The following is a 15537-nucleotide window of genomic DNA, read 5'->3' on the forward strand; positions in this document are numbered from 1 at the left end:
CTGACGTGATGTTGTCCGATTGGATCAACACCGCCTGACCCTGAAACAGAGGTTTTGCTTGACTTAGGGCATTGTAAATGGCCCTTAGTTCCAGAATGTTTATATGAAGAGATGTTTCCATGCTTGACCACAAGCCCTGGAAATTCCTTCCCTGTGTGACTGCTCCCCAGCCTCTCAGGCTGGCATCCGTGGTTACCAGGATCCAATCCTGAATGCCAAATCTGCGGCCCTCTAGTAGATGAGCACTCTGCAGCCACCACAGGAGAGACACCCTTGTCCTTGGCGACAGGGTTATCCGCTGATGCATCTGAAGATGCGATCCGGACCATTTGTCCAGTAGATCCCACTGAAACGTTCTTGCATGGAATCTTCCGAATGGAATCGCTTCGTAAGAAGCCACCATTTTTCCCAGGACCCTCGTGCACTGATGCACTGAGACCTGGCCCGGTTTTAGGAGGTTCCTGACTAGCTCGGATAACTCCCTGGCCTTCTCCTCCGGGAGAAACACCTTCTTCTGGACTGTGTCCAGAATCATTCCTAGGAACAGTAGACGTGTCGTTGGAATCAGCTGCGATTTTGGAAAATTTAGAATCCACCCGTGCTGACGTAACACTACCTGAGATAGTGCCACTCCGACTTCTAACTGTTCCCTGGACCTTGCCCTTATCAGGAGATCGTCCAAGTAAGGGATAATTAAGATGCCTTTTCTTCGTAGAAGAATCATCATTTTGGCCATTACCTTGGTAAAGACCCGAGGTGCCGTGGACAATCCAAACGGCAGCGTCTGAAACTGATAATGACAGTTTTGTACTACAAACCTGAGGTACCCTTGGTGAGAAGGGTATATTGGGACGTGGAGATAAGCATCTTTGATGTCCAGAGACACCATATAGTCCCCTTCTTCCAGGTTCGCTATCACTGCTCTGAGTGACTCCATCTTGAATTTGAACCTTTTTATGTAAGTGTTCAAGGATTTCAGATTTAAAATTGGTCTCACCGAGCCGTCCGGCTTCGGTACCACAAACAGCGTGGAATAATACCCCTTTCCCTGTTGTAGGAGGGGTACCTTGATTATCACCTGCTGGGAATACAGCTTGTGAATGGCTTCCAAAACTGCCTCCCTGTCGGAGGGAGACTTTGGTAAAGCAGACTTCAGGAACCGACGAGGGGGAAACGCCTCGAATTCCAGTTTGTACCCCTGCGATACTACCTGTAGAATCCAGGGATCCACTTGCGAGTGAGCCCACTGCGCGTTGAAATTCTTGAGACGGGCCCCCACCATGTCTGAGTCTGCTTGTAAAGCCCCAGCGTCATGCTGAAGACTTGGCAGAAGCAGGGGAGGGCTTCTGCTCCTGGGAAGCGGCTGCATGGTGCAGTCTTTTTCCTCTTCCTCTGCCCCGGGGCAGAAAAGAGTGGCCTTTTGCTCGCTTGTACTTATGGGAACGAAAGGACTGAGTTTGAAAAGACGGTGTCTTTTTCTGCTGATGTGAAGTGACCTGGGGTAAAAAGGTGGATTTTCCAGCCGTTGCCGTGGCCACCAGGTCCGATAGACCAGCCCCAAATAACTCCTCCCCTTTATACGGCAATACTTCCATGTGCCGTTTGGAATCCGCATCCCCTGACCACTGTCGCGTCCATAATGCTCTTCTGGCAGAGATGGACATAGCACTTACTCTTGATGCCAGGGTGCAAATATCCCTCTGTGCATCACGCATATATAGCAATGCATCCTTTAAATGTTCTATAGTTAACAAAATATTGTCCCTATCCAGGGTATCAATATTCTCAGTCAGGGAATCCAACCATGCGACTCCAGCACTGCACATCCAGGCTGAGGCGATTGCTGGTCGCAGTATAACACCAGTATGTGTGTATATACTTTTTAGGATATTTTCCAGCCTTCTATCAGCTGGTTCTTTGAGGGTGGCCGTATCAGGAGACGGTAACGCTACTTGTTTAGATAAACGTGTGAGCGCCTTATCTACCCTAGGGGGTGTTTCCCAACGCGCCCTAACCTCTGGCGGGAAAGGATATAGTGCTAATAATTTATTAGAAATTAGCAGTTTTTTATCGGGGGAAACCCACGCTTTATCACACACCTCATTTAATTCATCTGACTCAGGAAAAACTATTGGTAGTTTTTTCACACCCCACATAATACCCTTTTTTGTGGTACTTGTAGTGTCAGAAATGTTCAATGCCTCCTTCATTGCCGTGATCATGTAACGTGTGGCCCTACTGGACATTACGTTTGTCTCGTCACCGTCGACACTAGACTCAGTATCTGTGTCTGGGTCTGTGTCGACCCACTGAGGTAACGGGCGTTTTAGGGCCCCTGACGGTGTCTGAGACGCCTGGACAGGCACTAATTGATTTGCCGGCTGTCTCATGTCGTCAACAGTTTTTTGCAAAGTGCTGACATTATCACTTAATTGTTTAAATACAATCATCCAGTCAGGTGTCGACTCCCTAGGGGGTGACATCACTAACACAGGCAACTGCTCCGCCTCCACATCATTTTCCTCCTCATACATGTCGACACACGCGTACCGACACACAGCACACACACCGGGAATGCTCTGATAGAGGACAGGACCCCACTTAGCCCTTTGGAGAGACAGAGGGAGAGTCTGCCAGCACACACCCAGCGCTATATATATATACAGGGATAACCTTATATAAGTGTTACTCCCTTATAGCTGCTGTTTATATCGTTATTTGCTGCCAAAAGTGCCCCCCCTTCTCTTTTTTACCCTGATTCTGAAGCAGGACTGCAGGGGAGAGTCAGGGAGCCGTCCTTCCAGCGGAGCTGTGAGGGAAAATGGCGCTTGTGTGCTGAGGAGATAGGCTCCGCCCCTTCACGACGTCCTTATCTCCCGCTTTTTTGTGTAAAAATTGCAGGGGTTAAAATACATCCATATAGCCCAGGAGCTATATGTGATGTATTCTTTTTGCCACCTAAGGTATATTCTGTTATATTGCGTCTCAGGGCGCTCCCCCCCCAGCGCCCTGCACCCTCAGTGACCGGAGTGTGAAGTGTACTGAGAGCAATGGCGCACAGCTGCGGTGCTGTGCGCTACCTTAGTCTGAAGACAGGATGTCTTCTGCCGCCGATTTCACCGGACCTCTTCGTCTTTTCTGGCTCTGTAAGGGGGACGGCGGCGCGGCTCCGGTGACCCATCCAGGCTGTACCTGTGATCGTCCCTCTGGAGCTAATGTCCAGTAGCCTAAGAAGCCCAATCCACTCTGCACGCAGGTGAGTTCGCTTCTTCTCCCCTTAGTCCCACGATGCAGTGAGCCTGTTGCCAGCAGGACTCACTGAAAATAAAAAACCTAAACTAAACTTTTATTCTAAGCAGCTCAGGAGAGCCACCTAGATTGCACCCTTCTCGGCCGGGCACAAAAATCTAACTGAGGCTTGGAGGAGGGTCATAGGGGGAGGAGCCAGTGCACACCACCTGATCCTTAAGCTTTTATTATTGTGCCCTGTCTCCTGCGGAGCCGCTATTCCCCATGGTCCTTACGGAGTCCCAGCATCCACTAGGACGTCAAAGAAAAACCTCGTAATGCCGTGAGTAAAATACCTAACTGCATAGCAAATTTACTTGGCGCAGTCGCAGTGCGAACATTGCGCATGCGCATTAGCGACTAATCGCTCCGTTGCGAGAAAAAAATAACGAGCGAACAACTCGGAATGACCCCCATGGTTTTGCCCAATTGCTAAAAAAAATCCTGCTGCGATCAACTTGGAATTACCCCCTGTATCACCAAAACAGCCTTCCTCCCGATGCCTAGAAGCCAGAGCTTTAATACCAAACTGCCACAACATTTGCCCCAATTACTGGAGGTGAGGTGCTGGCCAGGGGCGTAGCCAGAACTTTGTGGGCCCCATAGCAACATTTTGAAGGGGCCCCCATCCCAATGCTTCTAGAGAGACACTTCTCTGCAGCAGTTGTTAAGTTTATGCCTTATAATAGTGCCCTGGTTCATTTTCTGAACCATAGTAGAGCCTTATTTAATGTTATGCTCATAGTAGTACCCTAGTTTCTTTTATGAATCGTAGTAATGAATAAGTTCACCCTACAGTACTGTACCCTATGTCACATTTTAGTGCTGCCAGTACACATTATGCCACACATTACCCAAATTCACATTATACTGTATATAGTGCTCCCCGTTCATATTGTGCCTCATTACAGAGCCCCGATTCATATTACAGTATATAACATTAAAATGCCCTCCAGTTCATTTTATACCACACTACAATGAGCAGGTCCAGGGGCATACCTAGATATATTGCAGGCCCCAAGGAAAAAGTTTGAAAGGGCTCCTACTGTACATACCACCCAATGGCGAAAAATGTATATACAGTAACACATGTAACTTTTACAGGGAAGATGGGCCCCATAGCAGCTGCACTGCCTGCACCTTTGGTAGCTACGCCCTTAGTGCTGGCTGCATGCAGTGATAACTGGCACATACTTTCCGTCAACAAGCTGTTAGAGCAAGGCTATAGTGTCTGTCATATGCATCATGAAATAGAGGAAATTCTTACATTTACCAGAAACCGTATTTCTCTAGCAATTGTATTTGTGAGATTTTGGATGAAGATTGCACTTTAATATATCAAGCCTACGTTTTCATCTGTCTGCTCGTCTCAGCTTTATATCTACTTGAGGGTTTGTGCTTTACTCTAAGCAGATGATATTTTTCATAAGACAGGAGCAGGCTTGCAATAAATCCCCACACAAACTGTGTGTAATGTCTGTTCTAGGCTGTCTGTCCAGCTGACCCTGAGGACATATGCCACCAGTGGTCTCATCTACTACATGGCTCACCAGAACCAGGTGGACTATGCTGTACTTCAGCTTCATGAAGGGAAACTGCATTTCTTGTTTGATATGGGAAAGGGGCGGACTGAGACTATCCATTCAGCTGTTATCAGTGATGGGAAATGGCACACGGTATGTAACATGCTATGATATTCTCTGACTGTGAAGCACTAAGCTGTGCCACTTACAGTACATGTGTCTGACTGGCTAATTTATGCTTACATCCTCAAGTATTTAGATCTAAATCATTTCAATTCTACAACTGGGATTTCTGTTAAGATTTGCTATTAAAGTTAATTAGAAATTTATATTGCATTAAGTAATGACACTCATATTCCGTTTATCTCATTACTTTACTGCAATATTTGCAGATCAACCGGTTACTGCCCTCATAAGGAGAACTGCCATGTTTAAAGGGAAATAAAAAGTATCAAGCATCACAAATGTAATAGCTGCGGTAAAATATTGGGTGTGAAAAACGTGAGTTTTTCACAGTTTTTCCAGAAGTTTCACTGATTTGTTTTTACAGGCTATCCTATTAGATCTCCTGTAAAAAAAAAAAAACTTTTTCTCCCAAAAACACACAGGTTCAGTGAAACCTGTGTGTTTTCGTAAGAAACAAACCCGTTTTCGCTTGAAAACAGGGCTGTTTCCAGAGATTTGGGTTTGCCTGCTTGAGGCAGGTGTAACAAAATCCCTGATAAACCACAACTCACGTCGGCTTATTGGGGCTAATAAGATCCCCGACGAGTCCAGTACAGGCTGATACGGCCCATACTATCTTTTTCTATGAGTTTATAGATTAACTCTTAACTGCTTCAAGACAATAGTGGGTTCAGTGCATAAACCACATAAGTAGTCCTCAATAAATCTTGCAAGCAGCTTGCTACTTTATTCTTCTGTATACAGTATGCTACAGTATTCCAAGTGTATACAATGCACCTACTTCAGTACTAACATCACACTGGTATAATCAATGCTAATTTAGATCCTAACAGAACTGTCACACAGCATAAACGTCTTAAGATAACCCTGTGGTCAGGATTTATATGGGTTCATATCCAGTGTATGTGGCTAATATTAGATTATGCAAAATGATTCTGATATTTGAGTTTACTATATTTTTTTTAGTTGAATAAATCACATGGTCCCATTGGTCAACCCAATCAGATAAAGACCATCTATAAAACAGGGGATCTCTTCTCACCCAGTACAGTGGGCGCTCAGCTATAAGCAGTTTTTATATGCTCTATCAGAATCCATTACATTTACTATAGTCCCCTGTGCTAGTTGGTCCAGAACAGATGCCCATTTAGTAAAACATCCCAGTAATACAATGTTATGGTAATAATATGGCAGCTGTGCTCTAGTTATTGGAGATGTGTTCATAATATTTCAATGAATTTGAAATAATGCAGTTTCAGGCATGGCCTTTGTAATGGAAATATTATATCGCTCCAGTAGAATTTTGCTTTCCATTGTCATGTTCATTATGTTCACTTTTTCTTGACCAGATTGCCACTGAATACATCAAAAGAAAAAGCACCATTACTGTAGATGGCCAGGAATCTGCGTCTGTCACTGCGCCTGGTGACAGTAACACCCTGGATGTGGAGGGAAAGCTGTACCTGGGTGGGCTGCCACCAACATATACAGCTAAGAAGATAGGGAATGTAAGTCAGACTTTTTTTAAATCTGAATTATTTTTCTCTAACGTCCTAGTGGATGCTGGGGACTCCGTAAGGACCATGGGGAATAGACAGGCTCCGCAGGAGACTGGGCACTCTAAGAAAGATTTAGTACTACTGGTGTGCACTGGCTCCTCCCTCTATGCCCCTCCTCCAGACCTCAGTTAGAATCTGTGCCCGGCCAGAGCTGGGTGCTTTTAGTGAGCTCTCCTGAGCTTGCTAATAAGAAAGTATTTTAGTTAGGTTTTTTATTTTCAGAGAGCTTCTGCTGGCAACAGACTCTCTGCTACGTGGGACTGAGGGGAGAGACGCAAACCTACTAACTGCGGCTAGGTTGCGCTTCTTAGGCTACTGGACACCATTAGCTCCAGAGGGATCGAACACAGGACCTGACCTTGTCGTCCGTACTCGGAGCCGCGCCGGCGGGTTGAAGAAAGAAGACGTCGAAATCGGCGGCAGAAGACTCCTGTCTTCATATGAGGTAGCGCACAGCACTGCAGCTGTGCCCCATTGCGCCCACACTAACCCACACACTCCGGTCACTGTAGGGTGCAGGGCGCAGGGGGGGGCGCCCTGGGCAGCAATTAGATACCTCCAGGCGAAAGCAGCATATATACAGTTGGACACTGTTATATGCATGAGCCCCCGCCATTAATTTTACACAAAATCGCGGGACAGAAGCCCGCCGCTGAGGGGGCGGGGCCTTCTTCCTCAGCACTCACCAGCGCCATTTTCTCTCCACAGCTCCGCTGAGAGGAAGCTCCCCAGGCTCTCCCCTGCAGACTCACGGTAGAAAGGGTAAAAAGAGAGGGGGGGCACATAAATTTAGCGCATTTAATATATATACAGCAGCTACTGGGTAAACACTAAGTTACTGTGTGATTCCTGGGTCATATAGCGCTGGGGTGTGTGCTGGCATACTCTCTCTCTGTCTCTCCAAAAGGCCTTGTGGGGGTCCTGTCCTCATATAGAGCATCCCCTGTGTGTGTGGTGTGTCGGTACGCGTGTGTCGACATGTTTGACGAAGAGGGTTATGTGGAGGCAGAGCAAGTACAGATGAATGACGTGTCTCCGCCGACGGCGCCGACACCTGATTGGATGGATATGTGGAAGGTGTTAAATGATAATGTAAACTCCTTACATAAAAGGTTGGATAAAGCTGATGCCTTGGGACAGTCGGGGTCTCAGCCCATGCCTGATCCTACAGTGCAGAGGCCGTCAAAATCTCAGAAGCGCCCACTATCCAAAATGGTTGACACAGATATCGACACGGATTCTGACTCCAGTGTCGATGACGATGATGCAAAATTGCAGCCTAAAATGGCTAAAGCCATCCGCTACATGATTATAGCAATGAAGGATGTATTGCACATATCAGAGGTAAACCCTGTCCCTGACAAAAGGGTGTATATGTATGGGGAGAAAAAGCAAGAGGTGACTTTTCCCCCTTCACATGAATTAAATGAATTATGTGAAAAAGCGTGGGATTCCCCCGATAAGAAAGTGCTGATTTCCAAAAGGTTACTTATGGCGTACCCTTTCCCGCCAACGGACAGGATGCGCTGGGAATCCTCCCCTAGGGTAGATAAAGCTCTGACATGCTTATCTAAAAAGGTGGCTCTGCCGTCACAGGATACGGCCGCCCTAAAGGATCCTGCAGATAGGAAGCAGGAAAGTATCCTGAAGTCTGTTTATGCACACTCAGGTACTATACTGAGGCCGGCAATTGCGTCGGCCTGGATGTGTAGTGCTGTAGCAGCATGGACAAATAATCTGTCTGAGGAAATGGATACCTTAGACAAGGATACCATTTTACTGACCCTGGGGCATATAAAAGACGCTGTCCTATATATGAGGGATGCCCAGAGGGACATTTGCCTACTGGGCTCTAGAATAAATGCAATGTCAATTTCTGCCAGAAGGGTCCTGTGGACTCGGCAATGGACAGGTGATGCCGACTCCAAAAAGCACATGGAGGTGTTACCTTACAAGGGTGAGGAATTGTTTGGGGACGGTCTCTCGGACCTAGTTTCCACAGCTACGGCTGGGAAGTCAAACTTTTTGCCATATATTCCCTCACAGCCTAAGAAAGCACCGTATTACCAAATGCAGTCCTTTCGATCACAGAGAAGCAAGAAGGTCAGAGGTGCGTCCTTTCTTGCCAGAGGCAGGGGTAGAGGAAAGAAGCTGCACCATACAGCTAGTTCCCAGGAACAGAAGTCCTCCCCGGCTTCCACTAAATCCACCGCATGACGCTGGGGCTCCACAGGAGCCTGGAGCGGTGGGGGCGCGTCTCCGAAATTTCAGCCACCAGTGGGTTCGCTCACAGGTGGATCCCTGGGCTATACAGATTGTGTCTCAGGGATACAAGCTGGAATTCGAAGTGATGCCCCCTCGCCGTTACCTCAAATCGGCCCTGCCAGCTTCCCCCATAGAAAGGGAAGTAGTGTTAGCGGCAATTCACAAGTTATATCTCCAGCAGGTGGTGGTGAAGGTTCCCCTCCTTCAACAAGGAAGAGGATACTATTCCACAATGTTTGTGGTACCGAAACCGGACGGTTCGGTCAGACCCATATTGAATTTAAAATCCCTGAACATTTATCTGAAAAGATTCAAGTTAAAAATGGAATCGCTCAGAGTGGTCATTGCAAGCCTGGAAGAGGGGGATTTTATGGTGTCTCTGGACATCAAGGATGCTTACCTGCATGTCCCCATTTATCCACCTCATCAGGAGTACCTCAGATTTGTGGTACAGGACTGTCATTACCAATTCCAGACGTTGCCGTTTGGGCTCTCCACGGCACCGAGAATATTTACCAAGGTAATGGCAGAAATGATGGTGCTCCTTCGAAAGCAAGGAGTCACAATTATCCCATACTTGGACGATCTCCTCATAAAGGCGAGGTCCAGAGAGCAGTTGCTAATCAGCGTAGCACACTCTCAGGAAGTGTTGCAACAGCACGGCTGGATTCTGAATATTCCAAAGTCGCAGCTGATTCCTACTACGCGTCTGCCTTTTCTGGGCATGATTCTGGACACGGACCAGAAGAAGGTGTTTCTCCCGGCGGAGAAGGCTCAAGAGCTCGTGACTCTAGTCAGGGACCTCTTAAAACCGAAACAGGTGTCGGTCCATCGCTGCACGCGAGTCCTGGAAAAGATGGTGGCATCATAAGAAGCCATTCCCTTCGGCAGGTTCCATGCAAGGATCTTTCAGTGGGATCTGTTGGACAAGTGGTCCGGATCGCATCTTCAGATGCATCGGCTGATCTCCCTGTCCCCGAGGGCCAGGGTGTCTCTTCTGTGGTGGCTGCAGAGTGCTCACCTTCTCGAGGGCCGCAGGTTCGGCATACAGGACTGGGTCCTGGTGACCATGGATGCGAGCCTCCGAGGATGGGGGGCAGTCACTCAGGGAAGAAACTTCCAAGGGTTGTGGACAAGTCTGGAGGCTTGTCTGCACATAAATATCCTGGAACTAAGGGTCATATACAACGCCCTGAGTTAAGCGGAGCCTCTGCTTCGCAACCAACCGGTGCTGATTCAGTCAGACAACATCACCGCAGTGGCTCATGTAAACTGCCAGGGCGGCACAAGAAGCAGAGTGGCGATGGCAGAAGCCACCAGGATTCTTCGTTGGGTGGAGAATCACGTGCAAGCACTGTCAGCAGTGTTCATTCCGGGAGTGGACAACTGGGAAGCAGACTTCCTCAGCAGGAACGACCTCCACCCGGGAGAGTGGGGACTTCATCACGAAGTCTTCACTCAGATTACAAATCGATGGGAACTGCCACAGGTGGACATGATGGCGTCCCGTCTCAACAAAAAGCTACAAAGGTATTGCGCCAGGTCAAGAGACCCTCAGGCAATAGCTGTGGACGCCCTGGTAACACCGTGGGTGTTCCAGTCGGTCTATGTGTTTCCTCCTCTTCCTCTCATACCCAAGGTGCTGAGAATCGTAAGAAAAAGAGGAGTGAGAACAATACTCATTGTTCCAGATTGGCCAAGAAGGACTTGGTACCCGGAACTGCAAGAAATGCTCACAGAGGACCCATGGCCTCTGCCTCTCAGACAGGACCTGTTGCAACAGGGGCCCTGTCTGTTCCAAGACTTACCGCGGCGGCGTTTGACGGCATGGCGGTTGAACGCAGGATCCTAGCGGAAAAAGGCATTCCGGATGATGTTATTCCTACGATGATAAAGGCTAGGAAGGACGTGACAGCAAAACACTATCACCGTATATGGCGAAAATATGTTGCCTGGTGTGAGGCCAGGAAGGCCCCTACAGAGGAATTCCAGCTGGGCCGGTTCCTGCACTTCCTACAGTCTGGAGTGACTATGGGCCTGAAGTTGGGGTCCATAAAGGTCCAGATTTCGGCCCTATCCATTTTCTTTCAAAAGGAACTGGCTTCTCTTCCTGAAGTTCAGACGTTTGTTAAGGGAGTGCTGCATATTCAGCCCCCTTTTGTGCCACCAGTGGCACCTTGGGATCTCAACGTGGTGTTGGGTTTCCTGAAATCCCACTGGTTTGAGCCACTTAAGACCGTGGAGCTAAAGTATCTCACGTGGAAGGTGGTCATGTTATTGGCCTTGGCTTCGGCGAGGCGTGTGTCAGAATTGGCGGCTTTGTCATGTAAAAGCCCCTATCTGGTTTTCCATATGGACAGGGCAGAATTACGGACTCGTCCGCAATTTCTGCCGAAAGTGGTGTCATCTTTTCATTTGAACCAACCTATTGTGGTGCCTGCGGCTACTAGTGACTTGGAGGATTCCAAGTTGCTTGATGTAGTCAGGGCTTTGAAGATCTATGTAGCCAGGACGGCTGGAGTCAGGAAGACTGACTCGCTGTTTATCCTGTATGCATCCAACAAGCTGGGTGCTCCTGCTTCAAAGCAAACTATTGCTCGCTGGATCTATAGCACGATTCAGCAGGCTCATTCTGCGGCTGGATTGCCGCATCCAAAATCAGTGAAAGCCCATTCCACAAGGAAAGTGGGCTTTTCTTGGGCGGCTGCCCGAGGGGTCTCGGCATTACAGCTTTGCCGAGCAGCTACTTGGTCGGGTTCAAACACATTTGCTAAGTTCTACAAGTTTGATACCCTGGCTGAGGAGGACCTTGTGTTTGCCCATTCGGTGCTGCAGAGTCATCCGCACTCTCCCGCCGTTTGGGAGCTTTGGTATAATCCCCATGGTCCTTACGGAGTCCCCAGCATCCACTAGGACGTTAGAGAAAATAAGATTTTACTCACCGGTAAATCTGTTTCTCGTAGTCCGTAGTGGATGCTGGGCGCCCGTCCCAAGTGCGGACTTTCTGCAATACGTGTATATAGTTATTGCTTAATAAAGGGTTACGTTATGTTGGCATCCATTGTTGATGCTCTATTGTTGTTCATACTGTTAACTGGGTAAGTTATCACAAGTTATACGGTGTGGCTGGTATGAGTTTTACCCTGGATTCCAAAATCCTTTCCTTGTAATGTCAGCTCTTCCGGGCACAGTTTCCTTAACTGAGGTCTGGAGGAGGGGCATTGAGGGAGGAGCCAGTGCACCCCAGTAGTACTAAATCTTTCTTAGAGTGCCCAGTCTCCTGCGGAGCCCGTCTATTCCCCATGGTCCTTACGGAGTCCCAAGCATCCACTACGGACTACGAGAAATAGATTTACCGGTGAGTAAAATCTTATTATTGTTCTGTTACTTGCTATTATGATTGTCAATGAAATGATTGCATTCGATAATCCATACACATTCGGTACTACATACTCATTCGGTAATAAATACACATTCGGTAATACATACACATTCGGTAATAGACACATTCGGTGATACATACACATTCGGTAATACATACACATTCGGCGATACATACACATTCGGTGATACATACACATTCGGTGATACATACACATTCGGTAATACATACACATTCGGTAATAGACACATTCGGTGATACATACACATTCGGTGATACATACACATTCGGTGATACATACACATTCGGTAATACATACACATTCGGTAATACATACACATTCGGTGATACATACACATTCGGTAATACATACACATTCGGTGATACATACACATTCGGTCATACATACACATTCGGTGATACATACACATTCGGTGATACATACACATTCGGTAATACATACACATTTGGTAATACATACACATTCGGTAATACAGACACATTCGGTAATAGACACATTCGGTAATACATACACAACCCACCTTCTTCATATCCACATTAGCACAACAAAATCATTGGCTTTCCATGCCACAGTTTATACAGTATACTGTATCTATATCTGGGATACGGTCATTAGGTCGGCAACACTTAAGTCGACCACTATTGGTTGACATGCATTAGGTTGATATATACTAGGTCGACATGGAACAAGGTCGACATGAGTTTTTTACATTTTTTTTTTACTTTTTCATACTTGCGATCCACGTGGCCTACGATTGGCAATAGTAACCTGTGCCGAGCACAGCGGTAGCAGAGTGAGGCACCTTGTTCGAAGCATGCGTGTGCACTAATTGGGGTTCCCCGTCACTTTACGAATAAAACCACACCAAAAAAAGTTTAAAATAAACCTCATGTCAACCTTTTTCCATGTCGACCTAGTGACCATGCCGACCTAACGACCCATACCCCTATATTATTTATTATTATTACCAGTTATTTATATAGCGCACACATATTCCACAGCGCTGTACTGAGAATATTTGGCCATTCACATCAGTCCCTGCCCCAGTGGAGCTTACACTACATATTCCCTGTCACATGTACACACAGACACATTCACGCTAGTGTTAATTTTGTTGGGAGCCAATTTACCTACCAGTGTTTTTTTGGATTGTCCGAGGAAACCGGAGTACTCAAAGGAAACCCACGGAAGTACAGGGAGAATATACAAACTCCACACAGTTAAGACCATGGTGGGAATCAAACCCATGACCTCAGTGCTATGAGGCAGTAATGCTAACCATTACACCATCCGTACTGCCCCATATAGCTACATGCACACGCCTCAGATCCGTGTCTTTGTCTAGATTGTCTATGAGTGAGAAGGGATTAAAATAAAATTGGGTTATTAGGAAAATGCACTTTTGAATATAAGTAAACATTTAATATCAGTTGAAAGCTGTAATGATACTCACTCCCTAAATACATCATAAAATCATCCCATATAACGAATTAAAATTATAATAAAATGACAAGCATTTTGAAAACTAGGAACACAAAAATAAATAGAAATAGAACAAATACACAAAATTTTTTTATGAAGAATAGTATCTAAAGCTATATATAAAACACTGATAAACTTGAAAAACATTGATAAACTTTGTTAGCAATAAGTACTGATTTAAAAAAAAAATATTCTTCCTTGGGATCATATGATCTTCAGTTTTACATGTTATTAGAGTGACTATAGTCCATGAAATGAGCAATCAAACACTTCTATGTAGTGCCTTACACACGGATGTATGAGCTTAATGATGCAAATATTTGATATCAATATAAAAAGTATATCTCCAACATACAACTATGCAACTTAAACATGTGTCCGCCTGATAGCAGTAAAAGTATGAGCCAGATGTGTGTGTTTATGTGCACATACAGCAACACTTGTTAGTATTTGGTATACATTTGCTGCTACTGTATGTGGAGCTGTTTGTAAAGGCATTACGAGCCATCCTAGTCAGATCTTGCTTTGTGATTGTCAGTGTTGCACTTATTTCCCCCACACCTCTCATATGACAGAACAATACAGAATTTGGGGATTCTTTGCAGTTACCATGTTACAGACCAAACTTTCCCAATCTGTATTCGGAGCAAGCTGTGCTCCAACCATAGTTTGTATTATATATTCAATACAAAGAACATCTTTCCATATATTCAGAGACAACTGTAAACTACTGACACACACATACCCTTCAACATTTTACACATAAAAAATCGGTACAAATTAGGAAAAGGGCGTGCCAACAGGTAAAGGGGCATGGCCACGCTCCCTTTCCTATACTTTCAATGGAAGTTTGGAGAGTAAAAAATCGGTACAGACCATAAAAAAAGGTACTGTACCTGATAAAAAGGTACAGTTGGAGGGAATGCGCACATTGGTGTATATCAGTGGTGGGTAACAGATGGTAAGGGGTTAACTTTCATCCCTAAAGGAGGTTGCATATGTTTTGCATGACCTGAGCATGTCACTCTGACCCTCCTCCCATTCCCAATGACCCTGATTTTACAGATTGACACAAGTTTTTAGTTCCAGTTCCACTACAAAACCACAGGGGAATTTATAATGTATAGGCAGCGTAGACACATCTGGCTGGTGATCGGAGGCTTCCCCATAAAGGGTGGTCCTTGGTGAGATTACGGGACATGTGTCCTACCACTGACCTTTTACATTGCTTTTATAGCAGTCTGTTCATCTCAGCCATTATACTGTATACTTCTTCTCAGAATGGCTTTGTTTTGCACATCAACTCCTCCTTTTTATGATGCATTGCATTTTCCTCAAAGTGATCTTTACCCCTGGAATCCAATTCCTTGTGACTGATCCTAACCCCTGGAATCCGATTACTCTTGACCTGCTTATAACTCTGTCATCATTTGAATTCATAACTAAACGGAAGCCATTAACATTGCTGGAATCACACTCATAGCTGCACACCATTTACATTCACCTGATATCAGTTGGACAACTTGGTGAATGAATGTAATTGAATAGATTTTGTTGTGTTTAGGTGACACACAGCATTCCAGCATGCATCAGCAACGTTACTATTAACAGCAAGCAAGTGGATAAGGAGGGGCCCCTGTCCATACTGGCTGTGAATAAATGTTATACCACTGCACAAGAGGGAACCTATTTTGATGGGTCTGGATTTGCTACTTTAGGTGAGTGACACTTTAATCTGCTGAGTAGTCTTTCTAGTTGCCCTAAAACTATGTTCTTCCTATGGTTGTCTTATTGCCATTTTATAACAAGCCCTTTTCTGACAATATTGTT

The 15537-nt window shown here is 45.9% G+C and overlaps 1 protein-coding gene across 1 annotated transcript in view; it reads left to right on the forward strand.

The window, feature by feature from the left end:
• The window catches only part of LAMA1 (laminin subunit alpha 1), a 376319-nt gene that overhangs the window by 345098 nt on the left and 15684 nt on the right, over nucleotides 1-15537 (forward strand). The window contains exons 58-60 of the mRNA XM_063923508.1: nucleotides 4775-4964; nucleotides 6347-6505; nucleotides 15272-15425. Coding sequence (XP_063779578.1) covers nucleotides 4775-4964; nucleotides 6347-6505; nucleotides 15272-15425 — 503 coding nt within the window. The remainder of the gene's footprint in view (nucleotides 1-4774; nucleotides 4965-6346; nucleotides 6506-15271; nucleotides 15426-15537) is intronic.

Source organism: Pseudophryne corroboree, chromosome 5 (genome assembly GCF_028390025.1).
Source record: "Pseudophryne corroboree isolate aPseCor3 chromosome 5, aPseCor3.hap2, whole genome shotgun sequence".
NCBI classification, from domain to species: domain Eukaryota; kingdom Metazoa; phylum Chordata; class Amphibia; order Anura; family Myobatrachidae; genus Pseudophryne; species Pseudophryne corroboree.